Source organism: Nicotiana tomentosiformis, chromosome 2 (assembly GCF_000390325.3).
Source record: "Nicotiana tomentosiformis chromosome 2, ASM39032v3, whole genome shotgun sequence".
Lineage (NCBI taxonomy): Eukaryota > Viridiplantae > Streptophyta > Magnoliopsida > Solanales > Solanaceae > Nicotiana > Nicotiana tomentosiformis.
Genome location: NC_090813.1, coordinates 172,712,308 through 172,729,488, shown reverse-complemented (window position 1 = coordinate 172,729,488; position 17,181 = coordinate 172,712,308). Strand labels below are relative to the sequence as shown.

General features: G+C 38.2%; 1 protein-coding gene across 1 annotated transcript; it reads left to right on the top strand.

The window, feature by feature from the left end:
* The first annotated feature begins 15,867 nt into the window (after window positions 1-15,867).
* Window positions 15,868-16,875, top strand: LOC138906095 (uncharacterized). Its single transcript, XM_070194617.1, has one exon. The coding sequence runs from the start codon at window positions 15,868-15,870 to the stop codon at window positions 16,873-16,875; it is 1,008 nt and encodes a 335-aa protein (XP_070050718.1).
* The last annotated feature ends 306 nt before the right edge of the window (window positions 16,876-17,181 follow it).

Here is a 17,181-nt window from a genome sequence, read left to right as displayed (position 1 = left end):
AAAAGCCTAAAATCGGCCAAAATCCCAACCAGGGCTGGCACCTCGGAATCCGACCAAATTTACAAAATTCAACAACCCATTCAATTACGAGTCCAACCATACTAGTTTCACTCAAATCTGACTCCAATTCGATGCTCAAAACTCAAAAAATTCATATTATGAAACTTTAGGCCAAAACCCCCAATTTCCTCTTTAACATTCATCAACCAAACCCTAAAATCGAAGATAGATTCATGAAATATAACCAAAACCGAGTAGAGAATACTTATCCCAATTCATATGGTGAAAACTACTTCAAGAATCGCCTCAATCCGAGCTCCACTGACCAAACATATTTCGCGATCGCGGCCCAGCCTTCACGATCGCGGCCCAGCCTTCACGATCACGAAGAATGTCAGAAGCAACATGTAACATCAGAAAAACCAGAAATGCAAAAATCATTTGAAATGATCCGAACTACGTCCGAAACTCACCCGAGCCCCTTGGGACCCCGTCCAAGTGTACCAACAAATCCCATAACATAATATGTACCTACTCGAGGCCTCAAATCACACATAACAACATCAAAACTACAAATCACACCTCAAATCAAAATCTATGAACTTTGAAACTTCAAACTTCCACAACCGATTCCGATTGACCTAAAATTTTGCACACAAGTCACGTTCGACATTACGGACCTGCTCTAACTTCTGGAATTGGAATCCGACCCCTATATCAAAAAGTTCACTCCCGTTCAAACTTTCCAAAAATTTTAACTTTCGCCATTTCGAGCCAAATTCAACCATGGACCTCCAAATCACAATCCGGACGCGCTCTTAAGTCCAAAATCACCCAAAGGAGCTAACGGAACCATCAAAATTCCAATCCGAGTTCAAATGTTAAAAAGTCAAACTTGGTCAACTCTTTCAAATTTAAAGCTCCCTAGTTGAGAATCATTCTTCCAAATCAGTCCCGAATAACCTGAAACCAAACCGGCGATTCACATAAGTCAAAATACATCATACGGAGCTACTCATGCCCATAAACTACCGAGCGAAGTGCAAATGCTCAAAACGACCGATCGGGTCGTTACTTCCTCCCCCACTTAAATATACGTCCATCTTCAAACGTGCCAAGAGTTGTTCCAAAGGCCATCAAATCGCCGTGTAATCTTACCATGCACATACCCGGGGTGATCTCATGTCACCCTATCCCATATAGGCCAGACAACACAGTATAACTATAGTTTCTTAATTCAACCTACCCCATAAAACTTAGAATCCAATTTCCAACATTCGGAATTTCTATAAGATCAGAATCTCGCATCTGCACACTGTATAAGTCTGAACAAGTTGTATCAAGCCTTCACCATAACCCAGGATGTAATCACATGATGTACCACATAACTCAAATACTCATAGCGATAATTTCAAATCACAGTAGCTGCTCAAAATAACCCAATACCGGTAATAAACCTCATATCAAACAAAACCTCATTCTAAAACCTCCGTACACTGCCGATGATGAAAGAAACACGCAGAACTCATAACCATTCATCAGATCAACCCGTCATAGAATTCCCTCTCATTCGACAAGAACTATAGCAAACTCTAAGCCGACTTTCGATATTATCCTTCCAAACATGCTGTAATCAATTCCGATAGTATCCAATCTAGGTCCAATGATCTCATCTCATCCAACACGACCACTCTAGTGACATGCCACATCAATACAATCTGATGCCATAACCCGTGCAATCCGTGCACCAATAAGCAACCTTCCAAATATACTCAAATCATGGAAACTGATTCAGACAGGAGAACTGTCCCGCAAGCTCAACAAGTACCACCACAACGCAATGCTAAGAACCTATCACACACCGTAGAATCAAAACACACGAATCTAACACGAGGGATCATATCTCAATATAACTCTGTTGCAATGCGCGTCCCTATCCAAATACTGGTCCATATGAAATACCTCAAGCCACCCTGCTAAAAATCAATAACCATGCGCAATTCGACATCAAGTACTCAAACGGAGAAGCAAATGACACAATGTCACACAAAACCCGAAAGAACATAACCAATACTCCATCAACCAAGCAATACCCAATACTCTTCTCGCTCAAATTCCACCATAAGGCCCCAATAAAACTGCACCATATGTTCATATAACCAACGAATCACAACTCCTCATAGCATAGAAGAGTAACTCACAGATCATCTCAGGACACGAAAAAGATCAACAACAACCGAATGGCACATCCCTCAACAATGGCAGTATGGAGCCAACCAATCTGGCTCGGTGTAGAATACACATCCTAATTGGGCGTACCAATGGACCCCCAAATCAGCTCTAGTCACCCGCAGATAGATAAATAACCTCCGAAAGTCCATAATGACTGAATCATAACACATACTATCGACTGGATAGCTTCGACCACAACTTCATAGTCCATAACCATAAAATAATCTGCTCCTGAGAACTCCCAATCTCCAAATCCATAGAACACACGAATCACCATATTTTATCCCAACTCCACCGCCCGAATATCTAACATATCTCCCATACACGATCATCCCATGAGGAATACTTCTATAACTCTTCCGTGCCACAAAGCAAAATTTGAATATCAGCAATTGATCAACTAGGAGAATGCTGCAATACTAATGAAGTAACCATAAATCAAAACACATTGCCCCTTCTGAAATGTATACTCTCATCAAGCCATACCGATTAGTAATATCAGTTACCTAGTCATCTGAAATCGTCCATGCTGCCTATGAATCTATGCCCTTCCCTTCCAAACTGACCTGTGACCTTGAACATGCAAATCTCAATCCCACACAACACTGCATCTACCATGCCATCCTGTGAAGAGTACAAGAATCTCATAATCAACTCTGAGTCCCAAGCAGAATACATACCCGATCAGTCAGAAACCTTCCATTTGATCTTATCCCGGAGAAAATCCCAATACGCAACATATCCCTCACGCCGGTAGGAAATATACTCCTCGAACTGTGGTAAAAATCATTGAGAACTCTTTGAAACCCATTTGCACATAACCAAACTATCAGAACCGAATCTCTCTAACTCAACCCAGTCACACAGTTCACCAAAACCCAAGAGCATTGCCACGAAACACATGTGGAGACTAGCCACATCATAGGTACCTAAAGAACCAATTATATCCATTACTGTGTTGATCCAACCTACTACCGCACTGTCCTATTTCTCCAAGTCCCTTCCAAATTGCCTTCAAATTAATACTTCTCCTTGCTGGAATACCACGATCCTTAACCAAGATTCATCACACAAGAGACCCTAGTATAAAACCCCAATGCCCTAAGGCCCAAAAGCCGTTAAATTCCTTCTTAAGCACCCTAAAGCACCACAACCACGACACCCACTCTAAGGAGACCTTATGTGAACCTAAAACTGTTTCCTTCACCTTCTTGATGCTGAAATGCATAATCCACAACTGTATAAAATGCCACAAGTCTCGACACCATCCCATGTAACTCTCAGTTTTTAGCCATATACAAATCTTGAAAATTCCAAATCGCTACATATAAATCTTGAATCCATTAGAACCATTCTCGAGAGTCATCCACTCTACTCAAATCTCAATTAAACCGACCAAACGAACCGAACGACCTGTGCCCCATTAGCACACCAACCCCTCAAGGGAGTAACCCACACTTCTAAGAAACCAAGCATATTCCTATTCCATGTACACTACATCCTTCGCGAATAACCACTCAATTATTTTGTGATTTCCATATACCCATAGAGTGTAATACAACCTGTATCCATAAATTCCTTTACCTGAGTCATCCTCGATCTCGACCTCTGCAAGTCATAACTCATTCACCAGTATACCCCGAACCGAAACCAATACAACACATAACCGTGCAATACACTCGTCGATAGCAGACTCCCCCACTTGGCTCAAAGCCATAGAACCAAACAGTCGATAACATCACGATACCTATACTCTATTGCTGCCAAAATCCCGCACCAAAATTCAACTAAATCCTTAGTAAGCTCATGTAACACAAACCATATAATACCTCAAATCATCTACAAATCTCACATTCATCCTCGTGATAGTCGGGTCAACTGTTAGAACCGATCCAACTCAAATCGCACAAATATACCCAACTGGTAGAAAAGAATGCCTCCACACAACATTATAAAAATTACACATCCATAGATTACCTCGCAGGTTATAACCCACCTGCTCAGCCTCAAACTAGCATCTCTTTATACCCTTTCATATCCATTACTACTAAGCAATCACTTAATCTTCTCGATTTTAAACTCATCAACAAGACATGAGAATCTACTTTACTCCACAACTAAACAACGTGAGAGATACCTCAACACACCCATAACTCGAGACCATACGCCAAATCAAGACAGAAATCAAACACCCCATAGTCCTTGCTACATCTCAAGTAAACTCTTCTTGTCACATTCGAACAATCTGAACACATTTCACAGTCTCATCATACTCACCCCATAGTCATCCAATCACAAATTCCTCTAATAGGGATACCACCAGACATATAAGTCCCTAAAACACATGCTCACATAACCAAAATCTTCGTGCTCAAGCCACCGTCAAAACCCGGCCTCCAGTCCTCCAGACTGGCCCATCATCACCAAGCCAAAAATCACATCTCGCACCTCAACTATGGAATCATAAGCCGTCGGCGCACAACCGATACCGAGCGCTCACATGCGCATACGAATGCGTGGAAGGAATTCAAAAAGCTATACTTCATGCTGAATTAATGTCGCACGATAAGAAAAGAAAGATGGGAAGTATATCCTAAATGTCCTGTAGCCTCTCGAAGATAGGAATGGACGTCATCATACCGATCCGCAAGACTCTACTAGACACTTGCTCATGACTTGTAGAACCTATGAACCTAGAGCTCTAATACCACCTTGTCACGACCCAAAATCCACTAGTCGTGATGGCACCTAACCCAACCTGCTAGGTAAGCCAACTAATAACTATCCAATTTCAATAATATTTAACAGGACCATTAATCAAAGAAATTTACTGAATCTTATACATTTTTCAAGAACTAGTAGTACAAATTATGAGCTTCTAAGAATAGAGTTTACAAAGCTGAAATGAAGTAAATACATCGTCTGTTTGAAAAGTACATTAACAGAGTTTTATAGATCTAAGGCTACCACGAACAAGAGGCAGCAACAACCGGGACACAGGCACATCTTCAAATCCAGCTCCCATCGAACATAGCAACATCAACAGTCAATATCTGCACGCAAGGTGAAGAAGTGTAGTATGAGTACAACCGACCCCATGTACTCAATAAGTAACAAACCTAACCTTAGGTTGGAAGTAGTGACGAGCTAACAAAAAGATCGGATACAACACCAATATTCCACAACAGTTCATAACAGCATAGTACAATAACAAAAGAGTATCTCAGAAATAAAAGGCTCAGTTCGTTCACAGTTCCAGAAAAATAGGCAATTCTTTTCAAGTATCTCACTGAAAACCCAAATCTTTTACCGAAAAAGCCAAAATACGAGTAAATTTGAAAACTGTGTTTTTTTCCTGAAAGTCCTTTCAACAAATAGTAAGATGTTTCATTTTTAGATAGCATGAGGAAAGTACTTCTCTATGCTTACATGTCAAGATACAGGTAAAATCATAAATCTCCCCAAAACCAGGTAGCAGAAGGAAATGCACCTCTATGCATGTACCTCAAGTACGCATGTCAAATGTAATGCATCTCGATGATGAGCTCATGTACTCACACTCTCAGAGTACTCAATCTCATTGTCTCACATTCTCTCTCACTATGCTCAGCACACTCAATCACTCGGTGCTGTACAACACCCGCTGCGGCATGCAGCCCGATCCATATTTATAGTCGACTGCGCTCACTGGGGGTGTGCAGACTCCGGAGGGGCTCCTTTCAGCCCAAGTGCTATATCGCTGCGGCGTGCATCCCGATCCAAAAATATCAATATAACATGCTGCGGCGTGCAGCCCGATCCCAAAATAGCAATATAACATGCTGCGGCATGCAACCCGATCCCAAAATAGCAATATAACATGTTGTGGCATGAAGCCCGATCCCAAAATATCAATCTTACTCAGGCCCTCGGCCTCACTCAATAATCACTCTCCAGTCTAACTCACGGGCACACAATGCCATGAAACTATCCCGACAATAATGATATGATGTATCAATAAATAACCAAGACTGAGATATGATATGAATACATGAATATGACTGTTTACAAAATATCAATGAAATCAGTAAAATCACAGCAAGAAACGACCACTATGGGTCCTAGAAACATCGTCATAAAGCCTAAACATGGTATCTAGCATGATTGACTGCTCAACTACTTTATCACATGGTGAAAACACTGATATCAACAAAGTAGGACCACTTACAGTGCCATGGGAACAATAGAATCTCAATTCACATGGTGCACGCCCACACGCCTGTCACCTAGCATGTGCGTCACCTCAACACTAATCACATAACACGTATTTCGAGGTTTCATACCCTCAGCTCCAAGATTAGAAGAGTTACTTACCTCGAACAAGCCAACACATGCCGAGCAAGCCAAGCGATGCTCCAACGATGTCATCACGTGCGTTCCGACCTCCAAACGGCTCGAAACTAACCATAAACAACTCAAATATATCAAACAATGCTAAAGGAACCAATCCCAATCGAAAAAGATAAAATCTTGAATCAAAAGCCCAAAATCGGCCAAAAGCCCAACCCGGGTCCACACATCCGAATCCGACAAAATTTACAAAATTCAATAACCCATTCTATTACGAGTCCAATCATACTAGTTTCACTCAAATCTGACTCCAATTCGATGTTCAAAACTCAAAATATTCATATTATGAAACTTTAGGCCAAACCCCCCAATTTTCTCTTTAACATTCATCAACCAAACGCTAAAATCGAAGATAGATTCATGAAATATAACCAAAACTGAGTAGAGAACACTTACCCCAATTCATATGGTGAAAATTACTTCAAGAATTGCCTCAATCCGAGCTCCATAGCTCCAAAATGTAAAAAATGGCCGAAACCCTCGAAATAGAGTACTTTATACTTCTGGCCAGGCATCCTCTTACGCGAATGCGGTAGAAGCCTCGCGTTTGCGAAGCACAAACCCACACTGCCTCACTTTGAACTACGCATTCGTGGCGAAATCCTCGCGAATGCGATAAAACACACTACCAGACTTCTGCGATCGCGGACAACTCCCTACAAACGCGATGAAGAATCTATATAGACTGACCAACCCCCACTCAACACTACGCGAACGCATAGCCATGGACGTAGACGCGAAGACTACAATATTTAATCCAGTGTGAACGCGACCTCAGAAGTTCGAACGCGGAGAACAAATAGCTCCACTGACCAAACACCTTTCGCGATCGCGGCCCATCCTTCGTGATCGCAAAGAACGTCAAAAGCAATAGGTAACAGCCGAAAAACCAGCAATGCAAAAACCATTTGAAATGATCCGAACTACGTCCGAAACTCACCCGAGCCCCTCGGGTCCCCGTCCAAACGTACCAACAAATCCTATAACATAATACGGACCTACTCGAGGCCTCAAATCATACATAACAACATCAAAATGACGAATCGTACCTCAAATCAAAATCTATGTACTTTGAAACTTCAAACTTCCACAACCGATGTCGAAGCCTATCAAATCACGTCCGATTAACCTCAAATTTTGCACACAAGGTACGTTCGATATTACGGACCTGCTCTAAATTCCGGAATCGGAATTCAACCCCGATATCAAAAAGTCCACTCCCGGTCAAACTTTCCAAAAAAATCAACTTTCGCCATTTCGAGCCAAATTCAACTACGGACCTCCAAATCACAATCCGTACGTTCACCTAAGTCCAAAATCACCCAACGGATATAACGGAACTATCAAAATTCCAATCCAAGGTCAAATGCTAAAAAGTCAAACATGGTCAACTCTTTTAAATTTAAAGCTCCCTAGTTGAGAATCATTCTTCCAAATCAGTTCCGAATAACCTGAAAACCAAACCGACGATTCACATAAGTCAAAATATATCATACAGAGCTACTCATGCCCATAAACTAACGAGTGAAGTGCAAATGCTCAAAACGACCGGTCGGATGGTTATATAAGGGAAGGAAACAGCCCCTCAAGCTTATCATAAATTACCCTAGAGATCACTTTGTTGATGAAATTGCTCAAACTAATAGGCCTCATTTTCAAAAATGTTTGGATCACAGGTTTCTTAGGTTACAACATCAAGTTTCTATGAGTGATGGACTTTGGCAATGTATGATAATCATAGAAAGCTTTTACCATATTATGCACATCCTCCTTCACAATATCCCAATAAGTTTGGTAAAACGAACCTAAAAACCATCGGGTCCACAAGCACTTACCTCACTAAGTGCAAACACTGCCCTTTTAACCTCCTCCAAGAATTGTGTAGTACAAAGTACCACGTTGTCTTCATTAGTAACCATTGAAGGAACATGTTTCAACAGATCTTAATTAGCCGGTTCTTCCTCTTGATTAAAATATTTTTGTAAGATAGAGATTTCCTCTAAAGCCATTTGATCCATAGAAACCACCCAAACTCCCACCGAGTTTTGAATCCTATGTAGTTAAAATTTCTTCCTCCCCCCATTAACTAGGTTACAAAAAGCCTACTATTTATGTTCCCTTCCATAAACCAAGTTATTCCCCCTTTTTGTTTCCAAATTCTTCCTCACAGTGAAAGTACTTCTTTGTGAAGCACCATTCTATTGATTTCACTAGGAACCTCTTCAAACAACCTTTCTTGATGTTCACAGTGTCTTTCCAGATTGCAAGTTGATTAAATATATCACCATATGTTTCTCTACTCCACCTAGATAAAGCGCCCTTCACCCTTTTCATTTTTTGTTTGAATATAATAAAAGGTCTCCAACAATGTCCACCTCCCAATTCTGCCTAACAACATCCAAAAAGGTGGCATGTTCAACCCAAAACTTCAAAATTCTAATTAGCTTGATATAGTGTTGTGTTTGTTCTCCACAAGTGAGGAAGAGTGGTGCATGGTCTAAACATATACGTGAAAGATGCTCAAACTCCAATTGACCAAACCAATTTTGAAAGTGTTTGGTTCACCATTATTCTATCCAACCTTTTAAAGTGCAATCATCACTCGCCCTTCCATTCCATCATGTAAACGAACCGCCCTTGAACCCCACCTCAAACAACCCACAAGAGTTTATGCAAAAAGAAAAATCCTCATACTGGATATACGGGAAACCCTCCAATATTTTCTTCCTCATTCATCACAATATTTAAGTCACCCCCAACTAACCAAGGCAACTCCATGTCATAAGCTTAGTAGTAAAGGTTGTCCCATAGTTCAAGTCTCTCCAAGGCACCACATTTAGTATAGACTAAAGCAACCATCATAGTCTTAACAAATTCATGAAGAAATAACCTCAAAGTGATTTGTTTCTCCTCATCTTAAACTACCTCCACATCTATACCATCATCTACAAAGAGATTCCACCACAATCCGAGTACGGTTGGCTCACCTAATGTAATGACCTGGCCGGTTGTTTTAATCTCTAGTATTTTGTTTAGGGGTTTAAAGCCTTAAGTAGCTTTATATAATGCATTATAACTTGTATTTATGGTTGGTTTTGGCTTCTAAGAGATTTGGGATTAATTTGGAAGAGTAATTCTCCATTTAAAAGTTTTAAATTGGAAGAGTTGATCAAGGTTTGACTTTTGAATAAACGATCTTGAAATAAGTATTTTATGGTTTAAATAGGTTCTTGTGGTGATTTTGGACTTGATATCTTGATAGAATTTGGATTCGGAGGTTCCTAGAAGGTTTTGGCACTATTCGTTGAAAGTTGACAAGTTGAAGAATTAGAGAATTCTTAAGTTTGATCGGGAGTTGACTTTGATATTATCGGGCTCCAATTGTGGATTGAGACCTTGGGTACTTCATTTAGTTGATATAAACTTGTGTGCAAAATTTGGTTGTGATCCAAAATATCTAAGAGTGATTCACACACGTCCGGTGAAGTTTGAAGGTTTGAAGTTAAGAGAAAGATTTTGATCTCGATTTTTGGTTTCGATATTATTTTGGTATTTCGAGCCCTTGGATAAGGTATTTGGACTTGTTGGCATGATTGAATAGGGTCATGCGGTCCTAGGGTATGATTCGGGATAGTTTCAGACCATTTCGGTTGAATTCACATTGCTGGTCTTTGGCTGGTGTCAGTTGTGCATCATGTTCGCGAGATAACCTCGCATTAGTGGAGAAGAGTATGGAAGTTGATGTTTTGTACTTCGTTATTGCGAGGGTACCTATACAATCACGGAAAAGGTTACAGGACCAGCAGTCGGCATGGATCACATTCGTGTAAGAGCAATCGCATTAGCAAAGTGTTGGGGAGTTAGTTGTCGTGTTAGCCATTGGACCTTCGCATAAGTGGAGTGGAGAGCCCAGTTGACCTTCATGTTCGCGCAGGAATTTTAGGAAGAAGTGTTGAATTGTTGATCGTGATTGCAAGGGTTTTGCCGCGATCGCACATGGTAATTTCTGAGAGTATTTTAAGTTATTCAATTTTGGGACTTTACCCATTATTTCATATTTTAAACCCTAGACTTCAAAAAGAGACATATTTCACCAATACTTTGGAGGTAAGTAATTTTTACTTAGATTAGATTTTATATATTTATTTCCCATGAATTCTTACACTTAAAACTTGAAAATTTGAAGAGAATTTTTTTTGGGGGGGGGGGGGGAGGGGGGGGATTGTCTATAATTTTGCAGAGTGTAAATTGGAGATTTGGGAGTCGATTTGGACCTGATTTTGGAATCTAATCACATATTTGGACTCGTGGGATTATGTGTAGTCAGGATCTACCCCTTGACTAGAATTTTGACCATGTGAGCCGGGGTGGACTTTTGGTGACTTTTGTGAATTTGATTAAAGAATGAAGCTTTATTGTTTGGAATTGATTCCTATGACTTTTTTATGTTAATGAGTTGTATTTGGCTTGATTCGAGTCGTCCAAAGATTTATTTGAAAGAAAACACTGTTTTTGTTGATTAAATCTTGCCATGTGGAGGTAAATATCTTATCTATCCTTGTAAGAGAGAATTCTCCTTATAGGTGATCTATTTGCTACATGTTGCTTGATTTAGGAGCCACGTATATGCGAGGTGACGAGCATATATGTGTATCTAGGTTATGACGATATTCGGTAAATGTTTGACTTATGATTATGCCTTATTTGGACTATGTGAATTCTTATTCATATTTAGTTAATTCTATGACTACGTGATGACTTATAATTATGTCTTAGAAGTATGTTTAAGGTTATGACTTGTTGAATTATGTATAAATAATTATTTTACCATATTAAGTTTCTTTGTGAGTTGTAGTCGTATACTTGTCTTATTGATTTATGATTTGGTGGTTAAATGGCTTAATTCATGATAAATATTATGATAAAACTTTTGAATGATGAAATTGCTTATTGAATTGTTGAGAAGAATTGAATTACATGATTAGCCATAGCCATCTTTTAGCCTTATGTGCTTTTATCCGCATTTTTATTATTATGATTCGGTGCCTTTAATTATGTTGCCTCATTACGTATATCTATGAGTTTGAGAGTTAAATATTGTGAAATAGTGAAAATTTTGACACCACAAATATTATGAGCAGATATTGAATATTAATGATATTCTGTGGATTGGGTGACACGCCTCCATAGAAATATTTGTGGGTCGGGTGGCTTGGAAAAGTACGATTCTTCTAGGTTAGGTGATTAGCCATGTTACTTTGGGTCCTATGAGTGCAGATACTAAAATCGGTTCTATTTGGACACTTGGCTACTGTCATATATATGTGTGTGTGACTGTTGACCGACTCATATTGTGATTGTGAATGATTGAGATAGCTAATATTGTATTTTTTCCCCCTTGTTTGAGTATGCATTGGCAGTTTAGAGTCATACAGTGGTTCCTATATGATATGTGAATGATGATTGAATCATATCATGATTATGGACAGAATTGAGATAAGTGATATTGTATTCTATCCCATTGTCTGAAAAGCATATCTAAATTTCAGCTTTTACTGAGTTTCTAACGGCAGACTCGTTCGGCGATATCATGCTCTATTTATGCTTCATACGCTAATTAAGTTGTTAGTAGGTGTCAGAGTCGATCCCTCGCCACTACTTCTTCTTGTCTAGACTTGTCACTTATTGAGTACCGTAGTTTTGTACTCATACTATAATTCTGTGTATTTTTATGCAGGTTCTGAGACCGATATTAGCGGTACCCGTTGAGCTGAGTAGGAGTATTATTGGAGACTTCGTGATGATCTGCTTTACTTGATCCAATCCGCAGCATATGGAGTCCCCCTTTTCTACTTATCTATTTCTGTCTATATAATTTTTTTCGTACAGATGTATTTATTCAATTGATTCTGGTTGCTCTTAAACATGTAGATAATTTATCATAGTATTATAAACATGTAGATAATTTATATATGTAAGTATTATAATTTGAATCAAGACAAGAAAATTGGTATAATAAATCACATAACTGAAATCTTAGCAAAATAAAAGTCAAGAAACATATTTATTAAAAAAATAAAAGAATTCCATGCTACAGAGATTAAAATGAAATAATTGATCATATAAAAATTTAATTATTAAATAGAAGTCATAATTTTATATAGAAAATAAAATAAAGGAATTTATTGAAGATAATCCAAAAACAGATACATTATTAAAACTATGGGGAAATGTTTTAATATGGTAATAGAAAGCTTCTCACTTTACGATTTAATTATAAATAAAATAATAAATTTTGATGAAAAAAAATCACCGTAAATAATGTACGAGAAGTCGAGAAGAAAGGGGACAAAGATAATGCTAGGTTATTTATAAGTTATATAACACTCAAAAATAATATTGAATTTAGAAAATAAAGGAAATTTATTGCTTTTATAATACAAAATATATACATTACTAAAAGTATCAGTAGATTATTTAATATGGTAATAAAATGTTTTTAACTTTATGATTATTATATTATTTTAATTATAAATAAATAATAAATGTGAAAACTAATAAAACGTCACAGTAAAAGTATTTCACTTGATAATTTAATAAAGAAAAAGCAAGGAACAAATAAGTTATTCGATGACTATGACTCATATCCTTTGTTTCATAGAGATTATTTCGCACAGTGCATTAAAAATTAACATAGCAATTAAAATTTGGTTAAACAATACGATCTAATGTGCTCTAAGATCATAATATATTTCTTAATATTATCCGCGCATCGCCCGAGTTTTAATACTAGTAAGCAGAATAACCGTCAAGAAAACAATAAAGACATGTCTTGCTATTCTTTCTAGCATTTGATTAATGAAAAACAAAAAAAAAAGTTTTTTCTTGTAGCCTCATTAAGTCTTATGTAATTAATATAGACTCTCCATCATGTGTCTATTTTGACCTTATAATTTTAAAAATACAATATTTACAATGCTAAGAATTTCAAATGTTGAACTACTCGGGCTTATATTTTGGATTAGCAGTTTGCCTTATAGTCCGTTGTACGTCAAAGCTATACTTTAAGTTTAGCTGTCTACATTGTGAAATTTCCAAGCACAGAAAGTTAGGCCTCTACACTCAATGACAAACCACTCTGATCCAGAAAGTAAAGAAACTGACATTTTGTTTTTAGGGTACTAATTATTGGAGGCCTTATGCTGGAAGGCTACTAATACTCAACTCTTATCTTATTTGAGTTTGAGGTTTATTATGCTAGCACACTTGTAATGATTAGTTAGAGGTTTCTTTGAATGCTTTTGATGTGAAGAACGTATTGTGAGGTGGAATGAAGCTCAGTTAATCAACCTAAAGAGAAGGCAAAATGTGATTTTGTGTTCTGTAGTCCGCAATATTCACTAACTCATTTGACAGGATATGTTCACCACTTGGGTTAACAAAGTTAGGCATATCTAGGATTGTAAGAGTATAGGTGCACTATACTACTGTTTGGCTTGACTCCATCAAATTTGCAAGGACAATAACTTATCGAGCAAATCATGGTTAATATACTATTATCACAAGGAAACATTTTTCAGTTTACAATTGTTCTTAACAAATTTCATATCTTAAAAGTGATTAAAAATAGCATCGTTATTTGAAGAAAACTCACTTCATAAATCAGTGTTGGGCATGCAAGAATTCTCATACCCAGAAGATGAAAGTGGCAGAAATGACGATGTTGAGATGGATGTGCAGGCACACTATGCTGGATAAGATTAGGAATGAAGATATTCGGGAGAAGGTCCATGTACGACAAGAAGCGGGAAGCGAGGCTTAGATAGTTCGGGCACGTGCGGATGAGGAGCATAAATGAGCGGTTGACATTGGCAGGTATGAGGAGAGGTAGAGGGCGGCATAAGAAGTATTGGGATAAGGTGATTAGGCAGGATATGACGCGAATTCAGATCTCCGAGGACATGGTTCTGGATAGGAAGGTGTGGAAGTCGAGCATTAGGGTTGTAGGTTATGAGGGAATCGAGCGTTTTTCTACGTTGTTCCGGGGGCGGGGCTAGGATGATAATGTTTTGTCTTGGGTTGTTAATGGTTTATGTAATTTCCACACTACTTTCTATGGCATTATTATTGGTTATTGTTATTGCTTTTATATTTATTTTCTGTTTCTTACGATGCTAATATTATTTTTCTGGTTTCTGTTGTTGTCACTGATCTATTATCTATTGTTTATTTTATTCTTCTTGAGCTAAGGGTCTTTCGGAAACAATGACGTACACAATATCCCTCCATGTAAATCCGCCCCTTTTAATAAAGTAGTTGCAGTGAGGTAGCAGATAGCGACGTACGCAAGATTTTCTAGGTGGGGTGTTCACCTATTGTTACAACTCAATTTATATGTAGATTTAAATTAATGGAGGATTGTACAGATTCTAAAACTTTATTCTTGCCCCAAATTACTATTCATTTTGTTGCATTTTTATTAAGGGGTGTGAATGGGAAATGGAAGAGCCACCTCTTGGGTGTGAATGGGAAATGAAAGAGGCACCTCTTGGATTGCACCTCTTCATCTCACCCTTTCATTGGGGGTGTGAATGGGAAATGGAAGAGGCACCTCTTGGATTACACCTCTTCATCTCATCCTTTCATTGTCTATAAATAGAGAGGCTTAGCCTCATTTTCCACCACTGAAAAATATGAAATCTATCCTCTCAATTTTCTGCATACTGCATTGGTTATTCAAAAGCAAAACGTAAGCATTTTGTGTGATTTGCTCTGCCATTTGAGTCTGCCGAAATTCTGTGATTTGAAGTGCCGCTATCACAGAATAGTTATTCTGTTCTATCCTGGGAGGACTTAATCCTCAACCTTGGGCATTGTGAGGTGATTAAATTCCTTATGAAAACACAAGAAACTTATGGGCTCGAAATTATCTCTGCTTTGTTTTTTTCCTTAAACTAACGTTATTGATTTACTAGTTTTGAATACAGAGTGATAACAAGCTTAAGGAATTTAATATTTATTTATGTATTCATCTTACATTCTGTTTTAGGAGACTAAAATGTTATTGATTTTCGACTCCCGTTTTGGAGATTAAAATCTTTGGATTTTCTACTCCAATTTGAGATTAAAATCTTTGTGACTTTCTACTCAATCCGAGATATATTAACTCGGTTGCTTGTATTCGATTTGAAGATATAAAAACTTCACCGAGATACTAATTCTATTTATCAATTTCTTTTACAAAAAATGACAACAAGTGCGGAACAACAGAATGGTTCTGTTGGGACTACTGCTGCAATGGCAACTGCGTCTTCAGGTCGCACAACTCCTGCACCGGTGATGGCACCGGCAGAAAAATCCAAAAAATTTTCCGGTGTGGACTTTAAGCGTTGGCAGCAAAAAATATTCTTCTACCTGACCACACTCAGTTTACAGCGCTTTATCAGCGAAGACGTTCCAGTTCTGGGAGAAGAAACTCCTGAAAATGAGCGATTTGTGGTCACTGAGGCATGGAAGCATTCTGACTTCTTATGCAAAAACTATATTTTAAGTTGCTTGGAAGACGGCTTGTACAATGTTTATAGTGTCATGAAAACATCAAAAGAATTATGGAATGCTCTTGAAAAGAAGTACAAGACTGAAGATGCTGGACTAAAGAAGTTTTTGGCCGCCAAATTTCTGGATTTCAAAATGGTTGACGGTAAATCTGTCATAACGCAAGTCCAAGAATTGCAAGTTATTGTTCATGACCTACTTGCTGAAGGTATAAACCGAGTCAATATTTTTATTCAAGATATTGATTATTTTACTAGTTATAAATTTATGATTGAAGGTATGGTCATAAATGAAGCGTTTCAAGTTGCAGCATTTATTGAAAAGTTACCTCCGCTGTGGAAGGACTTTAAGAATTACTTGAAACATAAGCACAAGGAGATGATGCTTGAAGACCTTATTGTTCGTCTACGGATTGAAGAGGACAACAAGGCTGCTAAGAAGAAGTCTCGTGGAAATTCAACAATTATGGGTGCAAATATTATTGAGGAAGCTTCAACGAGCAAAAAAAGAAAGAAGTGGTCTGGTCCAAAGAATTACCCAAGCAAGAAGAAGTTCAAAGGTAATTGCCACAACTGTGGAAAGGTTGGACACAAGGCTGCTGAATGTCGTGCACCAAAGAAGGACAAGAAGAAAAGTCAAGCAAACATAATTGAGAAGAATGATGAAATAGACGATTTATGTGTCATGCTTTCGGAGTAATCTAGTAGGAAATCCTAGAGAATGGTGGATTGATCCGGGGGCAACTCGTCATGTTTGTGCTAACAAGGAGTTGTTTACTTCTTATGCTCCGGCTGGACCCAACGAGACAGTTTTTATGGCAAATTCCGCTACTGCAAAAATTGAAGGAACGTGCAACATAGCTTTGAAGATGACTTCTGGCAAGATTGTGACTCTAAATGATGTCCTTCTTGTTCCTGAAATACGAAAGAATTTAGTCTCGACATCACTTCTAGTCAAGAATGGCTTTAAGTGTGTTTTTATTTCTGACAAGGTTGTAGTTAGTAA